Here is a 17,493-nt window from a genome sequence, read left to right on the forward strand (position 1 = left end):
CTAGAAAAGCGAGCTCGGGATGAAAACAAACCACTGCGCTCTTCCCTGGATACATTTCGCTCCAGTTGCTAAACAAAAAAAGAACAAAAAAGCAGCACGGATTAATACCGCTGATAAGAGTTAACGAGATCAACAAAAGAATTATAAGGACGCTTAAGTGACAAAATTAGAAGCAACGTTTCTGCTACGTGTTTATGCATCTGTGTCATTACTTTCCCTATACCCACAATGTTGTCACTGTCATTGCATCTTTATTTTCAGACACATAATCATGCTCTGAGTGAGTCGGTTGCAGCCCCCCCCCCCCCCCCCCCCCTTGTTTCTATTCCGCGCCGCGGTCACATGACCTCGTGACGTAACTGGCCTCCTGACCAATCGGCAACCTTTGAGACTAACGCAGGACGCGAAATAGCACGATGTGAAGTGTCACGGTGAGCAGGTTGTGGTGACGTCACAACATCACGCGTACTACACTGACCATTCAGCGACTTTTGTGAAGATGAAAGTTCCGCGTTACCGAGAAAAAAAAGCGAGAGAACAAGCGAGAGAGAGCGCCTAGGTAGCGCGACCTATTCCGGGGGCAGGGAATAATAACGGGCATAGAGAATGCATGAAAACTCGAGTTTGAAGACACCCCCTATCGGCAAGTGGGCTATCTGACGAGAGATCGCGTTGAGGGAACACCTCGGTGATACGACGTACGAAGAGGACAGGCTGACAGCACACCAGCGCCGACAAAACATGGGTCATTCCTCGGGTCGCGTCGGTCTCGGTGCCTTTCTCAACACGCGCCGACTTTTCCCACGCCAAGAGGCAATTAGCGACAGGCAAGTAACACAGGTTACAGCCGGACCGATCAAACACCTAGATAAAATGTGAAGAGGCGACCTCGACGAGCTGTTCATTGCGATTCGGCAAAAGGCGACCAAGAAGCCGAGAAACCGACTAAATAGAAACAAATAAGAGATGAGGGCCACGCATTAAGTCGGCAAATTGTTCCCGTGTGGGAAAACAAAACGAAGTAAGATGGAAGAACAGATAGAAGAAAATTTTAACTATTTCTCTTTATGGACGAAAAGAAGTTAATAATATTTAAATTACGGTTTATGTGTGGTTTATGTGCTCGTTATAACCCTCAAGCGAAGGTTAATAACAGCATGAATAAATAAACAAAAGTACACGCTCCTCTTGCTAATCGGTGCTTCTTTTGTCTGTTTATTCTTTACCCATAGCTTCGTCCGTCGCGCTCCTCGAAAAAAAGAAAACAGAAGCTGTAAAAAAATGAAATCGGAAAAGCGGGAACGAAAGACGAAAAAGTGGAAACTGGGAACTTAAAAAGAAAGAAAAAAAAAGTCATAAGAGCACATCCGGAAATGTTCCAGTTCTGAACTATGACGAAGGTAGCACGAATCGTGTTCCCTTGAAGAAAAATGAAGCACATCATGATTCTCTGTTGCACACCAACTGAGGTGTTCTAACGTAGAATACGCTCTATCCTGGTACGTGTATTATACAAAAAACTTTCAGCGAGAACAAGAGACCCGTAAAAAGGACAGAGAAAAAAAAACAACCGACAGACATTCGTTACGTGGCGGAACAAGCGACTAAACACACAGGAAAAAAAATATAGCCTGAATTACGTAACGACGCCGCAACCGGCAAGCGCCTACAAACGACTCAGGCTCGGAAGCCATCCGTCAGTGACATCGCCAGGCGACGGCGTTTTCCAGAGCTCAGACGGAATAAGACAACAATGAGAAAAAAAAAAAAGAGGGCTGGAATAGAAAGGAAAACCTTCTCAGCGCCGTTTTTCCTCAATGTGGGAGGGAAACAGCGCTTGGATTACCGTCAAGTGAGGAAATAACACATTGCGGGTCGACATGAGGAGGAACCATTACGAATACAGAAAGCGACAAAAAAAATTTAAAAAAAACACGTGAAAAGGCGCCAAGATTTCGCAAGCAACGAAAAGCCGGCCGGCTTCAACCGAGTACGCCTCACAGAGCGCTGCTGAAACGGAGCTGAAGAAGCTTCGCGAACTTTTTCTGTATTTTCTTCAACCTACAAACCGGGCCGCAGAAAACTGTTCATGCGTAGTCGCCGCACGCTGTCGGTGAACACAGCACACGAACTTTTTTTTTTTCTGCCGTTTTAATTTTAGCGAGTCCCAAATAAATGACCGCTGCTCGCTGCTTTATTCCCCGCAATTACTGAGGGGTAAGTCCCGCCACGACTAAGCCCTTCCCTTCCGCGTTTCTGAGCTATATATAGGGAGAAAACATTGCCCAGCTTATACCGGAGTCCCCCCGATTTCGAAACAGGTGCGTCTCGCGTTTTTCCGACTCCCATTCTTTTTTTATTTATTTTTTTTTGCACTGCCAGGACTCGCAACCATGCAGCGGTGAATAAACGAGCGCTCGGTTTGCGCAGGCGTGCGCGGTGTGCTCGGACGGAGAATGCGCTTTCGGCCTCGCCGTCGACCGTTTGTCACGGCGGACGCGGTAAGGATAAAGAGTTATCCGAGACTGGGAAGTTTTCTTTTTCTTTTTCCTTTTTCCACAGCGTAGAAATGCAGTGCGACCGTCACGCTTCACCCGAACACGCCTCAGACACGTTTTCGTTTGCGCTTCTCGGGATTAGGTTAGGTTTGGCTTAGGTTACCACGAAAGGACACCTGAACCGCACCGAGAGGAAAGGCGTCTTAAACGATGTCAAAATGGGGAAGACACAAAGAAGCACTATTACATACCACGCGTGGGCTAGGGGCTTTGAAGTCGGAAACTCACTATAGTGGGACACAACTCAAGAACGAAGGAGATTTTCCTCGTCGAAAAATCCCCTTCCAGCCAATGGCGTCGGCCGGTTCCCACGAACCTGTCTGCGTGACAACGCAGGGAGCGGCGATCAATGCAGAGAGGGAATTATCACCACCATGGAGGAATGCAGAGAAGGAATTAGCCCCACCACGGAGGGTGGGGACTATCCCCTTTCATCTGCCGCTCCCTGCTTTGCCACGCTAGCAGGGTCACGAGAGTCGGCCGACGCCATTGGCTGGAGGGGGCTCTTTTATCGAGGAAAAGCTGCTTCGGTCTCGAGTTGTATCCGATTACATACGCTTGGAAAACGCAGACGCCCCTGGTGTTCAACCTCAAACAGCTTCAGAGTTACACTCACGGCGTCGGACGTAGTCCTCCACACACTTTACTAAAGCGCGCGAACAGTGCGCTGCAGAGTGTTTTGGTTTGGTTTTATGGGGTTTACCGTCCCAAAGCGACTAAGGCTATGAGAGACGCCGTAGTGGAGGGCTCCGGAAATTTCGACCACCTGGGGTTCTTTAACGTGCACTGACATCGCACAGTACACGGGCCTCTAGAATTTCTCCTCCAAAGAAATTCTAGCCGCCGCGGCCGGGATCGAACCCGCGTCTTTTGGGTCAGCAGCCGAGCACCATAGCCACTGAGCCACCGCGGCGGCTGCAGAGTGTTTTAACTTGATTTAGTTGCGGTTTATCGCTTATAACAGTACCTTACTGTGCATGTACAGTCTTTGTCAAAAGTAACCAGTCTGCATGGTTTGCTTCTAGCTCGTACAGTGGAGCCCTTGCAGCTTCCCTGAAGCTGAAATGGTCGTTAAAGATAAGGACTGGGGGTCTTCTTACCTTCCAACATCTTTTGATATTTAGGAAAGCCACAAGGGCTCCAGTATACAAGCTAGAAGCAAACCACGCAGCCTGGTTACTTTTGACAAAGGCTGTACTTCGCGACTGGTCGTGGTTCACTTCTGACGCCTGAAAGAACTATGTAGAGTCTGGGGGTCAGCGGCAGTCACCAACGCAAACCAGAGCCCGCTGCTCTAGCGCTCTAAACAAATCTATGGAGAACTGTACGTGTCCGATAACCTTCTTTCCTTAGCAGTATGCACACTGCCCAGCGTCAATGCAACATCGGCTTAAAGGTAATGGAAAGTAACTTGCGCTGTACAAACAAATTATCAGGGACAGCTATGGTTTGCGGGGGTTTAACGTCCCAAAGCGACTCAGGCTATGAGGGACACCGAAGTGAAGGCTTCGGAAGTTTCGACCACCTGGGGTTGTTTAATGTGCACTGACTTCCCACAGTGCACGGGCCTCCAGAATTTCGCCTCCATCGAAATTCGACCGCCGCGGCCGGGATCGAACCCGCGTCTTTCGGGTCAACAGCCAAGCACCATAACCAATGAGCCACCGCGGCGGCCAGGGACAATTGAAAATTCTTCAGGATAATGACATATACAAGCTGCAGAGGGTGACATGGAGAATGGGTACCGTCTAATGTGATCCAGCTAGGTGTTACAAGTCCGTGCCGTCCTTAGAAGGGATACCTTCATGAAGTTGGAAGCATTAAAGCTATTTGCACCGCTCCTTCGTCCCGGAAAAGGGAATGAAGTACGGGTCTCTTTTTTTTCATTAGCATTTCTGCACGACCTCATTCTCCTCACAGTTAGCTGCCAGCAAATTAACCCCCTCTAGCTAGCAGGGAGCAAGGCCGGAAGACGACGGCAGGCTCAAAACAACAAGCGGTCAGCAAACACGTCCTTTTCGGGCCAAATGGTCCGGCACGTGTAGACGCCGCGCATCGTCGGTAAACGAGACGCGGCAGACGATGAAAAGAAAAATAAAACGATACAAGAGAACGGAAGGAACGAACACAAACTAAGGAGATAACGGGGGCACCGGGGACAGCCAGACGCATAGCGAGACGCTGATTCGCAGCCCGGGTCGATGCCGGGGCACGAGGTGCCTAACGATCGGGGCCACGGTTCGGCTCCAAGGGCTTACACCCGAGCCGAGCCGCGGCGCCGAACCCGAGAGTACGGGAGTGGAAGAGGAGAGGGCACCGCATAGCTGCAGGCACGGAGGGAAACAGCTATACGTGCCCGGAATTCTCGAGTATCGGGCGAACGACTGCATGAATCCGGGCCGAGATAATGAAGCAGCAGCTATAGGCACGGTATCGGGGACTCGCGTTCGCCGAAGCCGTCCGGCCCGCAGGCCGGTCATTCGTTTGTGAGGTGGGAGAAGAGAGCCGAGGCAGGTCAAAGCGCATGCGAACGGGACAAACAGCAACAACAACAGGAACACGTATACAGTTGCTGCACGGCTATGACTACAGGCACTCAGCGACTCGATTACAGGCACGCAAACCCGCGCGACGACGAATCAACTGTTCGAAGGAATTTAGAGCGCCTACTTTACGGCCCGGCACGAAACCTACTCGTTTTGCTATACAGTGGTCACCGCCGCGGTTACCATATTCCGGCCCAGGCTCCTTTTCACGGCGCTGGGGAAAACCGGTTTTCTGGGCTCTGGGGAAAACACGGGGGAGCTTACCTTAAACTCTTTTCTGTACTAGGAGCACAGCGCAGCGCTCAAAATGGCGGCGCGGCGCCCATGGACCTCTTTTTAAAAACGCCTATAGGATGGCGAAATGCACAACACACTTGTATAGTGTATACGATGGCACCTTAAAGAACACGAGTGGTCGAAATTACCCAAAAGCCCAATTACCCAAAAATTACCCAAATTACCCTACGGCGCCTCTTTGTCTCCTCATTCTTTAACACTCTCCTGCATACATTCCATCCTGGCGCAGTTGAGGTATCCACGGGGAGTGAAGCAGTTACCGCGCCTCCTTAAGAAAAGCATTGTAGGCTTCTGCGCTGTTGTGGCCACGAACGCGCTCGGAGGAGGTTCCCAAACACCTAGACAAGAAGATTAAGGACAACAACCACAAAAAAACAAGAGCCGAGGGAAGAGGTCGTAAGGGCGAACCGCACGATGTAAACAGCTCCAGTGACAGCCAGTCGTTATACGACGGGCGACTGGTTTGTTATACTTCGCTCAGCCGACGAAGGACACCATCATCGACTCTCCCCGAGAGTACTCTCGGTAGGTTTGCGCACCGCTATACGTACCTTGAAAGAAAGGAAAAAAGAAAATTCGGCAAGCGCGCGTCCGAAAACGGCCAAGGGTTACAACAGTGCAAATACACGGTCCGACAACGGGACCGACGGAGCGCGGTGGACAACGATGACGAGCGGGGGGTCCGGCACTGTCGCGCCACAGTAAATCCTGCTCATATAGGTCGCTTATCGCTCACCGTTCTACGGGTAGAGCGGGTGGGGTAATATATAATTTTTTCCTTTCATTCAGTCTTGTCGGACGCGACTACACTGGGGACGACGATGTTTTCCGAACCCGAGAGAGCTGCCCCGGCGAGAGTCCATTCACTGCATACATTTGCGATAGCATGCCGCTTCCAACCGCTATAGGAGAACATCAAACGAATGCGCGTTATCGTTTTCGCCTTTAGTGCGGCCTTTTCCAAGTCTTATTTCTTTCTTTTTTTCCCTGTTTTTGCTAGAACGTAGGTTGTTCGAGGGATCTCCGAGCAGTTTGCAGGCCAGAAACACAGTCTTTCGGCTTAAAGCGGCCGCTATCGGAACAACATCAAGCAAACTCCGGCGTTAGTACACTCTCGACGGAAAGAAGTAAAAATGTAGTAAGCTGTTATCTATGCCCTCCCATATGGCGTATTTGTGTTTACAGTGTAGTGCATCGCGATGGCGGTCTACTCGAGGCATCGTAGCATTAAAAAAAAAAAATGAACAGGCGGTGGGTAGTGGAATTAAGCCTGAGCTCAAACTCCGATGCGGCAAGCTTTTGTTTTGACGGGATCCAGGAACTTCTTCGAATGGGATGCCCGACCGCCGCACTAGTTCAGCCGTGATCGTTTGCAGCGCTCCTATACAAGCCAAAATAACCGTTGGTCAGTTCAGGCCCGCGCTAACGCAGTCATGTTTAATGAGAAAGTTACGGTGGGACGACGAGATCATGTTCGTCATTGATTCCCCGCTGTAACCATCATAATCACCAACCTCACTACCTTCCAGTGCAAAAAAAAAAAGGTCTCTCCATATGCTTCTACGTAACCCTGTCCTCACTGTATACGTCCACACAGCTTGCGTAGATCTAAGTGAGATGTACCTGATATACTATAGTTCGGCTTCTTCGAGATTGTGTCATGCCATTTCGCTGCTGTGACGTGTTAAACACAGAAGTGACGAAATTCTAACGCTGACGCGGGCCTGGATCACACTGCAGCTATTGAAGCGAACGAAAGATTGCTTTTCCACATTACCGTGCCAATTTTTCTACTTTGAAATGCGATCGCCCAGTCAGTTTCTGCTTCCCATACAACACGTAACCTACGTGCAAGCAGAAGCAACTACGACATCCAAACACTTAACTACTCCGGCCTGCTAAATACGGCGTCGCGCTAACAATACGCCCTTGGCAGTTACGTTTAGCTGCGCAATTTAAAACGCGAACCAGCGAACGTGAAAAGCGCCAATCGCAAAAATTCCTGCGTGCAATATTAACCTCTCCTCTAAAATAAGAAGAGAAAAAAACTAACCCCAGCTCGGCGCCACCAAGCGGAATTTCACGGCCGAACTGTGCGGTCGATAAAAAAAATAGATAAGCCGACTTCCGCGCGAAATTCAGTAAACCGTGAAATATGAAACCTACACGCTTCACTTTCCCAGCATCCCTCTCATTTTTTTTTCTTATTTTCATTATTGCTCTTTGCTTTGCTTTCCTCCGTAAGTTTTGCCACCGGATCGGGCGCGCAGATGGCGTTCGAGTCGGGACCAGCGAGAGAAATCGGAAGTGATCACGGCAAAATAAAAGCTAATGCGTCTCTTGCTTTGCATCGTTATTGTCCTATATCCGTCGAATGTAAGAAGAAATCGACAGCGCTCATTCCATCGGAGCTTAAAACCTCCAGGAGGCGAGACTCACTACAAGGATTGCCAGCAAACACCTTGGCTATTACTCTTGACAATGACTGGCGTCGACTACAATGCCTACACCCGGTAACGTTTCATGCCCTGCGGAGCAATTTTTTTTTTTCCCAACAGGCACAGACGAAATCTGCAGAGCTCCGGATTGTGAACCCATCAGCGTGGAGCGCTCATTGAATAAGGGATCCTGGGGAAGCTTCGCGAAGTGACATGATTCAGGACCTTGCAAAAGCCGGACCTCTTAGACGAAACCACTTGGGAAACTCCGCTTCAAAAAGGGACTTGCTCCACAGGCCACTTTCCGGGTGCTTACGAATGGCGGCGACATCTGGAAACGGCCAATGAAAGCTCTCGCCATATATCTACCTTATGAAAAGCCTTTCTTTTTTTTTTTGCTTCTTTTCCGTCTTAATTTATTTCTCCCAATGTTATATCAAAGGGTTTTTGTAAATCCATCTATTTCATTTATTTCATTGCCACGTGGTTGTACGTTAATCAACAATCTCGAAGTTTAAACTTGAACTCTGTTTACGTTAATTACCGCGGGCGTCGCTGCAATCCGCAAGCCCTCGAATTTTGGCCGACTGAGAAAGCCTTTTTTTTTTTACTACACGCACCCCACGGCAAGTTTCGCAACTGGCAACATTAAAGAGCTAAGGCAAAAGCTCTGACCCCATCCGCGGCCAGCCTGCTGTAGCCCTCTACGGGCCGGAAGTGAGGAAGTGACGTCATACGTTGCGGTGCTGTCGCCGCCGCGTCTTCGATGAGCTGAAAATCCTGAACCTAGAGGCGACAAAAACCACAGAGGCAAATGAAGGAAAAAAACAAGCGTGCGCACTCACCTCGTCGGTCGTCTGGTTCATCTTGAGCTGGATCATCTCCAGCTCACTGCGGTTCGTAGGGGCGTCTTGCACGGAGGCCGCCATTGCTCTGCCTTAGCTCCTCGTTGGGGCCGTGGACCGCCACTGCGCATGCGCGGAAAAAGAAAACGTCACACGTCATTCCCTGACGTCACAGGGCACGACACGCGAGAGGCAAAGTGAACACACGGCGGAAGACCACACAGCCACGAGTTCTTACGCACGAAGAAAACACGATGAGATATGCGCGTTATTAGCGTACAATCGGCGCCAAAAAATAAGTACGGAACACAGGTTAGCTGAATGAAATTAAATATTCACACGAATATGGGCTGCTCCTCAAAGTTTTAGGAACCACACCTCGGCTTCGAAGAAATTCATTCCGCCACTCTCCCGTTTCATCCATACCGCAGTACGGAGGAAGCACGCTCACACGGCACATATTTCTCTTCCTTCGCTCCGGGACTGCAGAACTGGAATTCCAACAGATGCGAAACGGTTTCGAATCGTACTTATTCCGAACAAGGCAAAGGAAAAAGCTGCCAGTTGTCAAAAGCAGTACAAAACAAAAACCGGCAGCGCAGTGTTCTCTCTAAGCGACGCAGAAGAATGTATAGTCGCGAACGAACACACTGCGGCAGTTAAACTCTTCCGACACGTGACACAGCGAGAATTAATGGGTGTTCGACGCTTACGCATATAAACGCCACTAGCGCGCTTTTAAGTAAATGCAGCAAACTTCTATACTTCGTCTGCGGAAGGCAGTGGAGCAGTTGGAACACCGAGGCGTGGCCCAAATTATCCTGCAAGCGACTGAACGAATGCTGCTTTGACTAGGGTTAGTTGGTAAAACATTCTGAATACTTAAAGCTTAATTGCGCTACAGTTACGGTGGGCAACAAGGCACCGCGGACAAACCAAGTGTGCGCTATCAACATTTTTTTTTGTTACGAAAAGGGGACAAGTACTAGAAGTTCCTTCTATTATGCTGCATACTACCGTTGCACCCCCCCCCCCCCCCCCCCACACACACACACACGCTTCCTTCCTCTTGTGCAATACCCTCGAAAGACGGCCTTCAATAGTATGCGGAATAAACAAATAAAACGTCTTCTGAGGTTACAATTCCTCTTCATGCCTTGCCTTTCGCCTATAACCACGAATACGCTTAACTGGGAGCAAAAAGTGCGTAAGCTGTTTTCTAGCGCACTATCTTTCATAAAAGCGAGTGCGCCAGAGGGGGGGAGGGGGAGGGGGGGGGGGCTATATCCTTTTTATACCTAGCGAGGCGCAGGCGCCAAACTGACGCAGTGAAAGCGGCCGGCGTTTCAGTGGCCACACGGAATCTCAATATCACCCCACACGCGCTTCGCAAGAAAAATTCCACCACACCGAAAGCCAAGTGGCAAGAAAGCGGGAAAAAAAAAACAGAATACAACAACAAAAAAAAAACGCAACGCACGGCCAACGCCACGCGCGCATAGGACTAGAATGTAAGGGGACCAGAAACACACTACGAACCAGAGAAGCATAGCGGGAAGCGGCGAATACACCTCAGAAACTGAGGTATAAAGAGACTGGTGGACCCATGCACACACACCCACGCACACAATGCGACTTTCAGAAAATGTTTTTTTTTGCTCATTTTTTTCCTGCACGGCAGAGCCCACTTTCGGAGATGAAAAGAGGTCCTCTCGTGAACCTAGTGGGTGGATCCACTTGCCCGAACGGCAAGCAACAGATGAAACAGAGTTGGAAAAAAATATATATATAAATATATTCCGGAGAAGAATGAAGCGCAGATAAACAGAAAAAAAAAAAAGAGAGAAGAAGAGCCTCATTCTCTTTTCGAATGCTGCGGTGGCGCTTGCGTCGTAAATATCGGGTTCTTACGCATTTCCCGCGGTTCCGTGAATACAAATGCAGTCTTTGGGCAGGAACAATGCCCCCACGGACTTGGCTCAGTCTCGAAATGCATCTCGGCTCACCGGAATGTACGAATACTTTGGAAGACCTACGACGATACCGCAAAGATGCGCGTACCGTAAAAGAGGATCCGGTTAGGAGATTCCGGCATTGTCCTTCGCTTCTTGATGTTAACACGTCTCTCACTCAAATGAAAAATAAATTACTGGTCTTTGCACCCCGGCCTTAGAATTAAAAAAATATATACACTACACGACTCAAGACGTAAACACATTCTACAGCCACTGAACCTCAAAGCAACGCACATAGGAGGAGAGGGGGAGCTAGATCTCTCGCTCATGGGTGTACCCAGGAACCAGAACGAATTTTACGTCAACTACGAATAAAATTGATTGATTGATTGATTGATTGATTGATTGATTGATTGATTGATTGATTGATTGATTGATTGATTGATTGATTGATTGATTGATTGATTGATTGATTGATTGATTGATTGATTGATTGATTGAAGTTGGAGAACGAATGGAGATACATTGGAAGGGTCTTTGTCCTGCAGTGGCCGTGGTGGGGCTGATGATGATAATGACGACTAAGTTTCTGGAAAAACTGTACAGCGCAGCATTCCTTCCTATAGCCGTATAGCTGCGCTTCGATGGATGGTAATGAGTCACTACTCCCTTATCACCATTAGTTTCAGCTCTACTTAGGCTACATTCGTTCCCAAGTTTCATAGTACTAGCTAAAATCTGTTAAACGCACTCTATCTGGAACGAGACTTCTTCGGGGTGCCTCTGCGGCCCACACTCGACTCTGAGTACCATCATCATCGCAGGGGCCGCAGAACTGCGACAGCTGCATCCGGGCACCGAACAAGCTGCAGCGTGCGTTGCGGTCACGAGAGCACTGCAGTCACGCCGCAGATAACAGAAACGGGTCTGCTTAAAAAAAAAAAAAAAAAAAACAGTTTAATACGGCGAAGCTGAAGCAGACACGAAGTATGCCACCAAGCGACGGTCGCACAGCAAGCGGAGTCTACACAGCATCGATAAAAACGAAGACAAAAACGCACCCTGAACACCGATAATGACAAATGAAAAAATAACGGAGGAAAAATCCGCCGACAGGAGAGTTTCAGCCAGACGGGCAAACAGTCCCGCTTAAGCAAGATTAATAGGCGCACATCCCCGTCTTGAGGACACTCTCCCCGGCGCATAATTAGATCACCCGTTTAAAACGTGTTCGAAACAGGGTGTTCAACGTTCGCCATTGCTCAGCGGCCGCTTTTTGAGGGCTATGTTTAATTTCGAACGTACAATGCAGCCTCACAAAAAGACGACGCCGTCTCAAGGCTATTTTCCTTCGTCCAAATACTGGATTTGCTTTACCTTCACTGCAATCGTCTGTTGGACTTTTTTTTTTTTACTAACGCAAGACGGCAGGAAAAATAATGCGCGTATAGGCCACGTTCAAGTAGCAGCAGTAGCAATGATGTGTCTACCCCCTCCATTTATTCGTCGCAATGGACATAGGTTGGACGACGACGACGAACATTTTCGTCGCCGAACATCTACGAGCACGTTTCAAAATGCTGAGACACAAACACAAAACGCTAGGCCTAATAGTCCCCGAGCAAAGTAAACTGGCGACGCTTGCGCGGTATTCCGGCCGATAACGCCGAGCGAAAGGAAAGAAAAGAGCGCGCGAAAAAACGCATACTGGGAGGCACATCACCGCCGCCAATGGTCGATCGCCGGGAGACGACGGACATGGGATCGGACGGCGAACGTGCGAGCAGCCGTCGCTGTCGCGGCCACTATATAGCAGGGCCGAGCCGGCGCACTGCCACCGTTGTTTGCGCGCGCACGCCCGTCCACTTTCGCCAATTTTGTCGGGGCTCCTTTCCCCTCCCGGGGGGCCATTAGCGCTAAGCTCAGCTCGGCGGGCGCGGCAGGCTTCCGCGCACTCGTTTCATCCCGGCGGCACCGCTGACGTCAATGGCCACGACGCAGGCGAGAGGCAAACCAGCAAAGAGTGATAAGCGCGGCGGTATGCTCGTCCACTCTCCAAGTATCGACAATGTTCTTTTTTCTCTCACTAAATACTTCGGGGCCACGCTGGCGTGTCTGCAAACCATGGCGCGCCGCACTTTGTTGTTATTTGATATTAGGATAAACTGCTTATTAACCGGGCTTTAGACTTTTAAACACTTTGTTATAACTCCTGTTTTTGAGAGGCTGTAAAATGACCAGTGTATGACCTGCGGCCTCGTCAAGCGGTCTTCGCGGCAGCTTTTTCAGCCCTCCTCCAGCAACCTGTATGCTGTACTTGATGCAAGTAAATATTGTGTTATTATAAACTCAGCTTCTCTCTCCTACCTTCAAGTCTCGGAGACAAAGCAAACATACGACGGAGCAATTTTCCACCACGATTCTCCTTTTTCTGGTCACACAAGGGGCTTCTACACTTCTACCGATCAGCCATACCAAGGCGTTTCGTGTCAACACCGAGAGAAGAGCTATACCTCGGGCACTGCCTTCGACACAGCCTTCGCTAAGCCGACTTTCTACAGCTTTTCTAGGTGGCGAAGACGATATACCTACCCTCTGGAAGCGCCGGCGGCCAGCCTTAGTTCTGCGTTGACGCCCAATGTTCTTCATTTCCTTCCTTTTCAAAAAAAACCTCCCCCAAGATGTCAGTACTCCCTCCCCCCCCCCCCCCCCCTTAACACCTCTCGCTTCCCAATCCCCAATCGACAACCGAGCTCGCCACGTTCCTTAAAGCGACGGAGGAAAAACAAAATAACAATAAAAAGCGGCAAGAAGACCGCATCAAAACGGGCTTCGTCAGAAATCCCGGTCTCGGTGACCAGGCGTGCCCCATAAACAGCTCCGGGAGGGAAAAAAAATACAAATAACAGAACAAGAAAAGAAGAAGCCGCCTCTGACCACTGTCCTCAACCCCCCGCAAAACCCGAGAAAAAAAAATATGAAAAAAGTCCGAAAGCTAAACTCAAGGACACCCCGACATCGATTGCTCTCCGGACGTGGTAGATCGGCGTATAAGGGAAGCCAGTATTGGACGCAAGACGAAGAAGCACCCCCTCTCTGTAAGTCGTCACTTCGGGCAAGGACACCGAAGTAGGAGAGAGAGAAGAGAGAGAGAGACGAAAGAGAGGAATACTAAAAGGGGGCGATAAAACAAAAGCCGAGAAAAAAAAATATAATGGCAGCAAAAAAAAAAGGCAGAAAGAGAGGGACCACGGCGGCCTAAGCTGCTGCCGAGAGGCGTCAGCGAGTTCCGGCTCATCACACCGAGAGCGAGCTCTCTGATGCGAGTAAATGGACGAGAGCGCGGCGTCCCCTCTCCCGTTTTCTCCCCTCACTTTTCCTTCCTGAGCTGCCTGCTTCCCAGAACAACATGGGGGGCAACCGATGCCGCTGCTGTTGCTGCCACCGACCACGCCAGAGGCGAAACGAATTCGGCGATACAAGAGCCACGGGGAAAAAAAAAAAACGAACTAGAGCAAAAAGGAGAAAAATATTCGCCTTAGACGTCAGAACAGGCCACAGTGAAAGTAACGCCATGAAAACGACTCAAAATTTCACGCAAAGAAAAACGAAAAAGAAAAGGAGACAGAAACCAAGAAAAACAGCCGCGGACGACAGAGAATAAAAAAAAAAAAAAAGTCCAGAGAGTCAGAGAGACGTATGTGCTGGACGCGCTGAGAAAAAGTGGCCGCAAACAGGGACGCTTGACAGGAGGCGAAACCTAACGATAAGAAACGAGTAAATAAAAGAGGACGGAGAACGAGGGAAACCAAGTGCGGCTATGCGCGGCGCCACCACAGCTGGCGCGAAATGGCGCCGCGCGGCGCCACCGTTGCGCCGCCGGCAATGTGTGCAAAGTGGTTTAGATTCTCCGCCCTTGGCTCTCTTTCCACCCGCTCTATGTAGTTGTGGTGGCAGGCAGTTTTGCCACGTTAACGCCTTAACGCCGCGTTAACGCGTTAACGCAGCGCTGGCCAGGAATATTTTGCTGACGTTCTCCGCGGGCGCTCGTGTGGCTTTTTAGCGGGAGATTTTTTATTTTATTTTTTAGAGTAAGCTGGGTTTCAGCGCAAGTGTTTCCAGACTGCGATACCACAAGCAGCCTTGAGAACCACAGCCAGATACTGCCCGTCGTGGATGATGGGTTCCGATCCGAACGATTTCATGTGTTTTTTTTTTCCTGAGCTTTCTAATCAATTATCTTTAAGCGCTAAAGCAACCACACTATTCGTCGCCCATTGATCAAACACCACAAATATAAAAAAAATGAAAATGTTCCCCTGTGCTCCTTGGTTTCGGTGGCTGTTGGCTTTTCACACTATATATATATATATATATATATATATATATATATATATATATATATATATATATATATATATATATATATATATATATATATATATATATATATAGCGAAGTATACGCTTCGTTAAAGGTAAAGGAAACATATTTATTCAACTCGACGTTTCGATCGGAAGACCGATCTTCTTCAGGAGTGATTTTACATTGTTAATTCATCCCCTTTTATAGGGTGTGTATATATATATATATATATATATATATATATATATATATATACGTATGTATGTATGTATGAATGTATGTATGTGTGTGTGTGTGTGTGTGTGTGTGTGTGTGTGTGTGTGTGTGTGCGCGCGCTAAGAAAAGCGGCGGAACACACTGCGAGCGGTTATGACGTGAAAAACGAAGTCATTGTTGTTCAACGAGAATAAGTTACAGCCAGAATAACAAGAGTAGTTCAAAACAATGCTCACAAAAGAAACGGAAAAAAAACGACGCAAGCAACAATCTCTGACCACAAATAAACAGCAAGCAACAACTGCGTGAAAAAGAGGAAGTGAAACGCACGAAGAGAAATGCACAAACAAGGACAAAAAGATTACTGAGAACTTTAAGAAATAATGACAAAAAAGTCCGGAAGTTTACGCTGAAACGTAATTGAGCTTGGAATACCAATATCAGAGAAGTAACGCTAAAAGGGGGCAACCGAGGCACCGGAAAAGTATTCCGAGCAGCTTTCCAGAACAATGACCAAATTAAAACAGCACGGAAACGTAAGCTGATATCAAACTCCACTCGAAGGAAAGTGCACAAAAAAAATCAAAGCAACAATAAGATCGCAAGAAATCTTTATTAAGGGAGCTCCCGAAAAGCTGCTTTAAAAACATGTACCATGCTGGGATCGCAGAAGCTAATGAGGCAGAAAATAACGCCCGCAAGGACAAACCGGACGCCCCCTGCTACGACAACACTCTATATATTGTAGCCGGGACTAAAAACATAATCGAAATACAACTACAGTGCAGAGAACAGGACGGGCGAGAATCGGAACCAGAAAAAAAAAAGTGGAATCCATGGACGGCCGGAACATGAAACGGCACCCGTTCTCTACCTGTTCTCCCTCCCTTCCATCCCTTTTTCCCCTCACCCGAGCTCAAAAACCATTACGGGAGACGTGTTTCGCGAGACCGAAATTCGATTGATACGCTTATGCTTTCAATTTCGCGCACTCGTCCTTACATTCGATGTCATCGTTTCACCGTGCCCCGACGAAATATAGGTAAAGTGAGGAAAGAAAAACAAAGAAAAGATTGGCATCGTTCCAGGCAGGGAGGTTTACGCCCAAGGAGAATTAAAAGGTAGAAAAGAAAGGACGCAGGCCTTGAAGTACAGTGCATTTCAATCGACGATGCTAAACCGACGCCGAATTGTGAGGGGCTCGTCTGTTGTCTTGCAGTAGCAACGTACAGCATCAGTGAAAAATACGGAGACCACCACGTATCCTACTCTTGACTTCCAGTGAAGCTTGTTTCACAGTATTCTAAGCCACGAATCCAAAGCTTGGGAGTTGCGGAGGCGGCAAAAGGGCGCCACTACGTAGACAAGTACAGAACAAAGAGGCACTGGGATTATTATCCCACTGATTTATTGTACAAAAAAAAAAAAACGATAAAGAAGATCGCGAAAATACAGGCAAACGGTACTCATAACGAAATGTCACTCAATTTACTGCTGAAATGCGCCGGATGCTCAAAAACACATAACTTCAGGACTCGCGGAGATTGTTCACCCGCAAGGTTCAGTTCAGTCGTTTTACTCCAATCACGTACAATCTACAATAGCTGAGGTCAAGGAAAAAAAAAAGCCGCGCACGTGGCTTGAGAAAAGTCCCATCTCCCGTAGCAGTTCGGCAAGCAACAGACACGCAATCAAATGTCCTTCCAATACCAATTCTTGTCCTCGAGTCATCCATCAAATTCGCTCGAAAATGCAGAACTTCACGTAGAGATGATGTAAAAATAAGAGCACTACCAAGAGACTTGGTACTTTCGAGAAAAAAAAAACCTAATTTTTCTTCCATCAGGGATACACGCCTTTCCAAAGCCATGAATTCAGACGGATTCACTGTAAACCAAAAAGCAAAGGCAATTCATGGCATGGTACTGCTGCCACTTTGCCCCCAAGGTATAAAATTCGTCCCCCAGGCCTGTCTCGCGTGACTCATAACGACAGGGATTCCGCTTTATGCACCGTTTGCACAATGGCTGGGCCTGTTCCGGGCTCATTAAGAATGATAGATGGCCTTCGACTGGCGCACGACCAAGCAGCTCAGAGAGAGATAATTAGGCAAACTACGCGGCCAAACAAAAACTTCCGCTCCGCTCTCTCTTCTGGCAAGCTTTTGAGAAAAAGCAAGCTGCGCAAAATCCCGTCACAAAAGCATCATTACCGCATGACCTTGACCATCGGCGGCATAACTTTTTTCTTTATTTATTTCCGACGGCTTCATT

At 48.4% G+C, this 17,493-nt stretch overlaps 1 protein-coding gene across 2 annotated transcripts in view; it reads right to left on the reverse strand.

Moving 5' to 3' along the window:
* Positions 1 to 17,493, reverse strand: part of Snap25 (Synaptosomal-associated protein 25kDa) — a 266,299-nt gene that overhangs the window by 175,185 nt on the left and 73,621 nt on the right. For both annotated transcript variants that reach the window (XM_089556898.1, XM_089556897.1), the window contains exon 2: positions 8,685 to 8,807. In XM_089556898.1, the coding sequence (XP_089413024.1) occupies positions 8,685 to 8,768 (84 nt within the window). In that variant the 5' untranslated portion in view covers positions 8,769 to 8,807. The remainder of the gene's footprint in view (positions 1 to 8,684; positions 8,808 to 17,493) is intronic.

The sequence above is a fragment of the Amblyomma mixtum genome, chromosome 8, assembly GCF_055824585.1.
Source record: "Amblyomma mixtum isolate Tamu chromosome 8, ASM5582458v1, whole genome shotgun sequence".
Classification (NCBI taxonomy): domain Eukaryota; kingdom Metazoa; phylum Arthropoda; class Arachnida; order Ixodida; family Ixodidae; genus Amblyomma; species Amblyomma mixtum.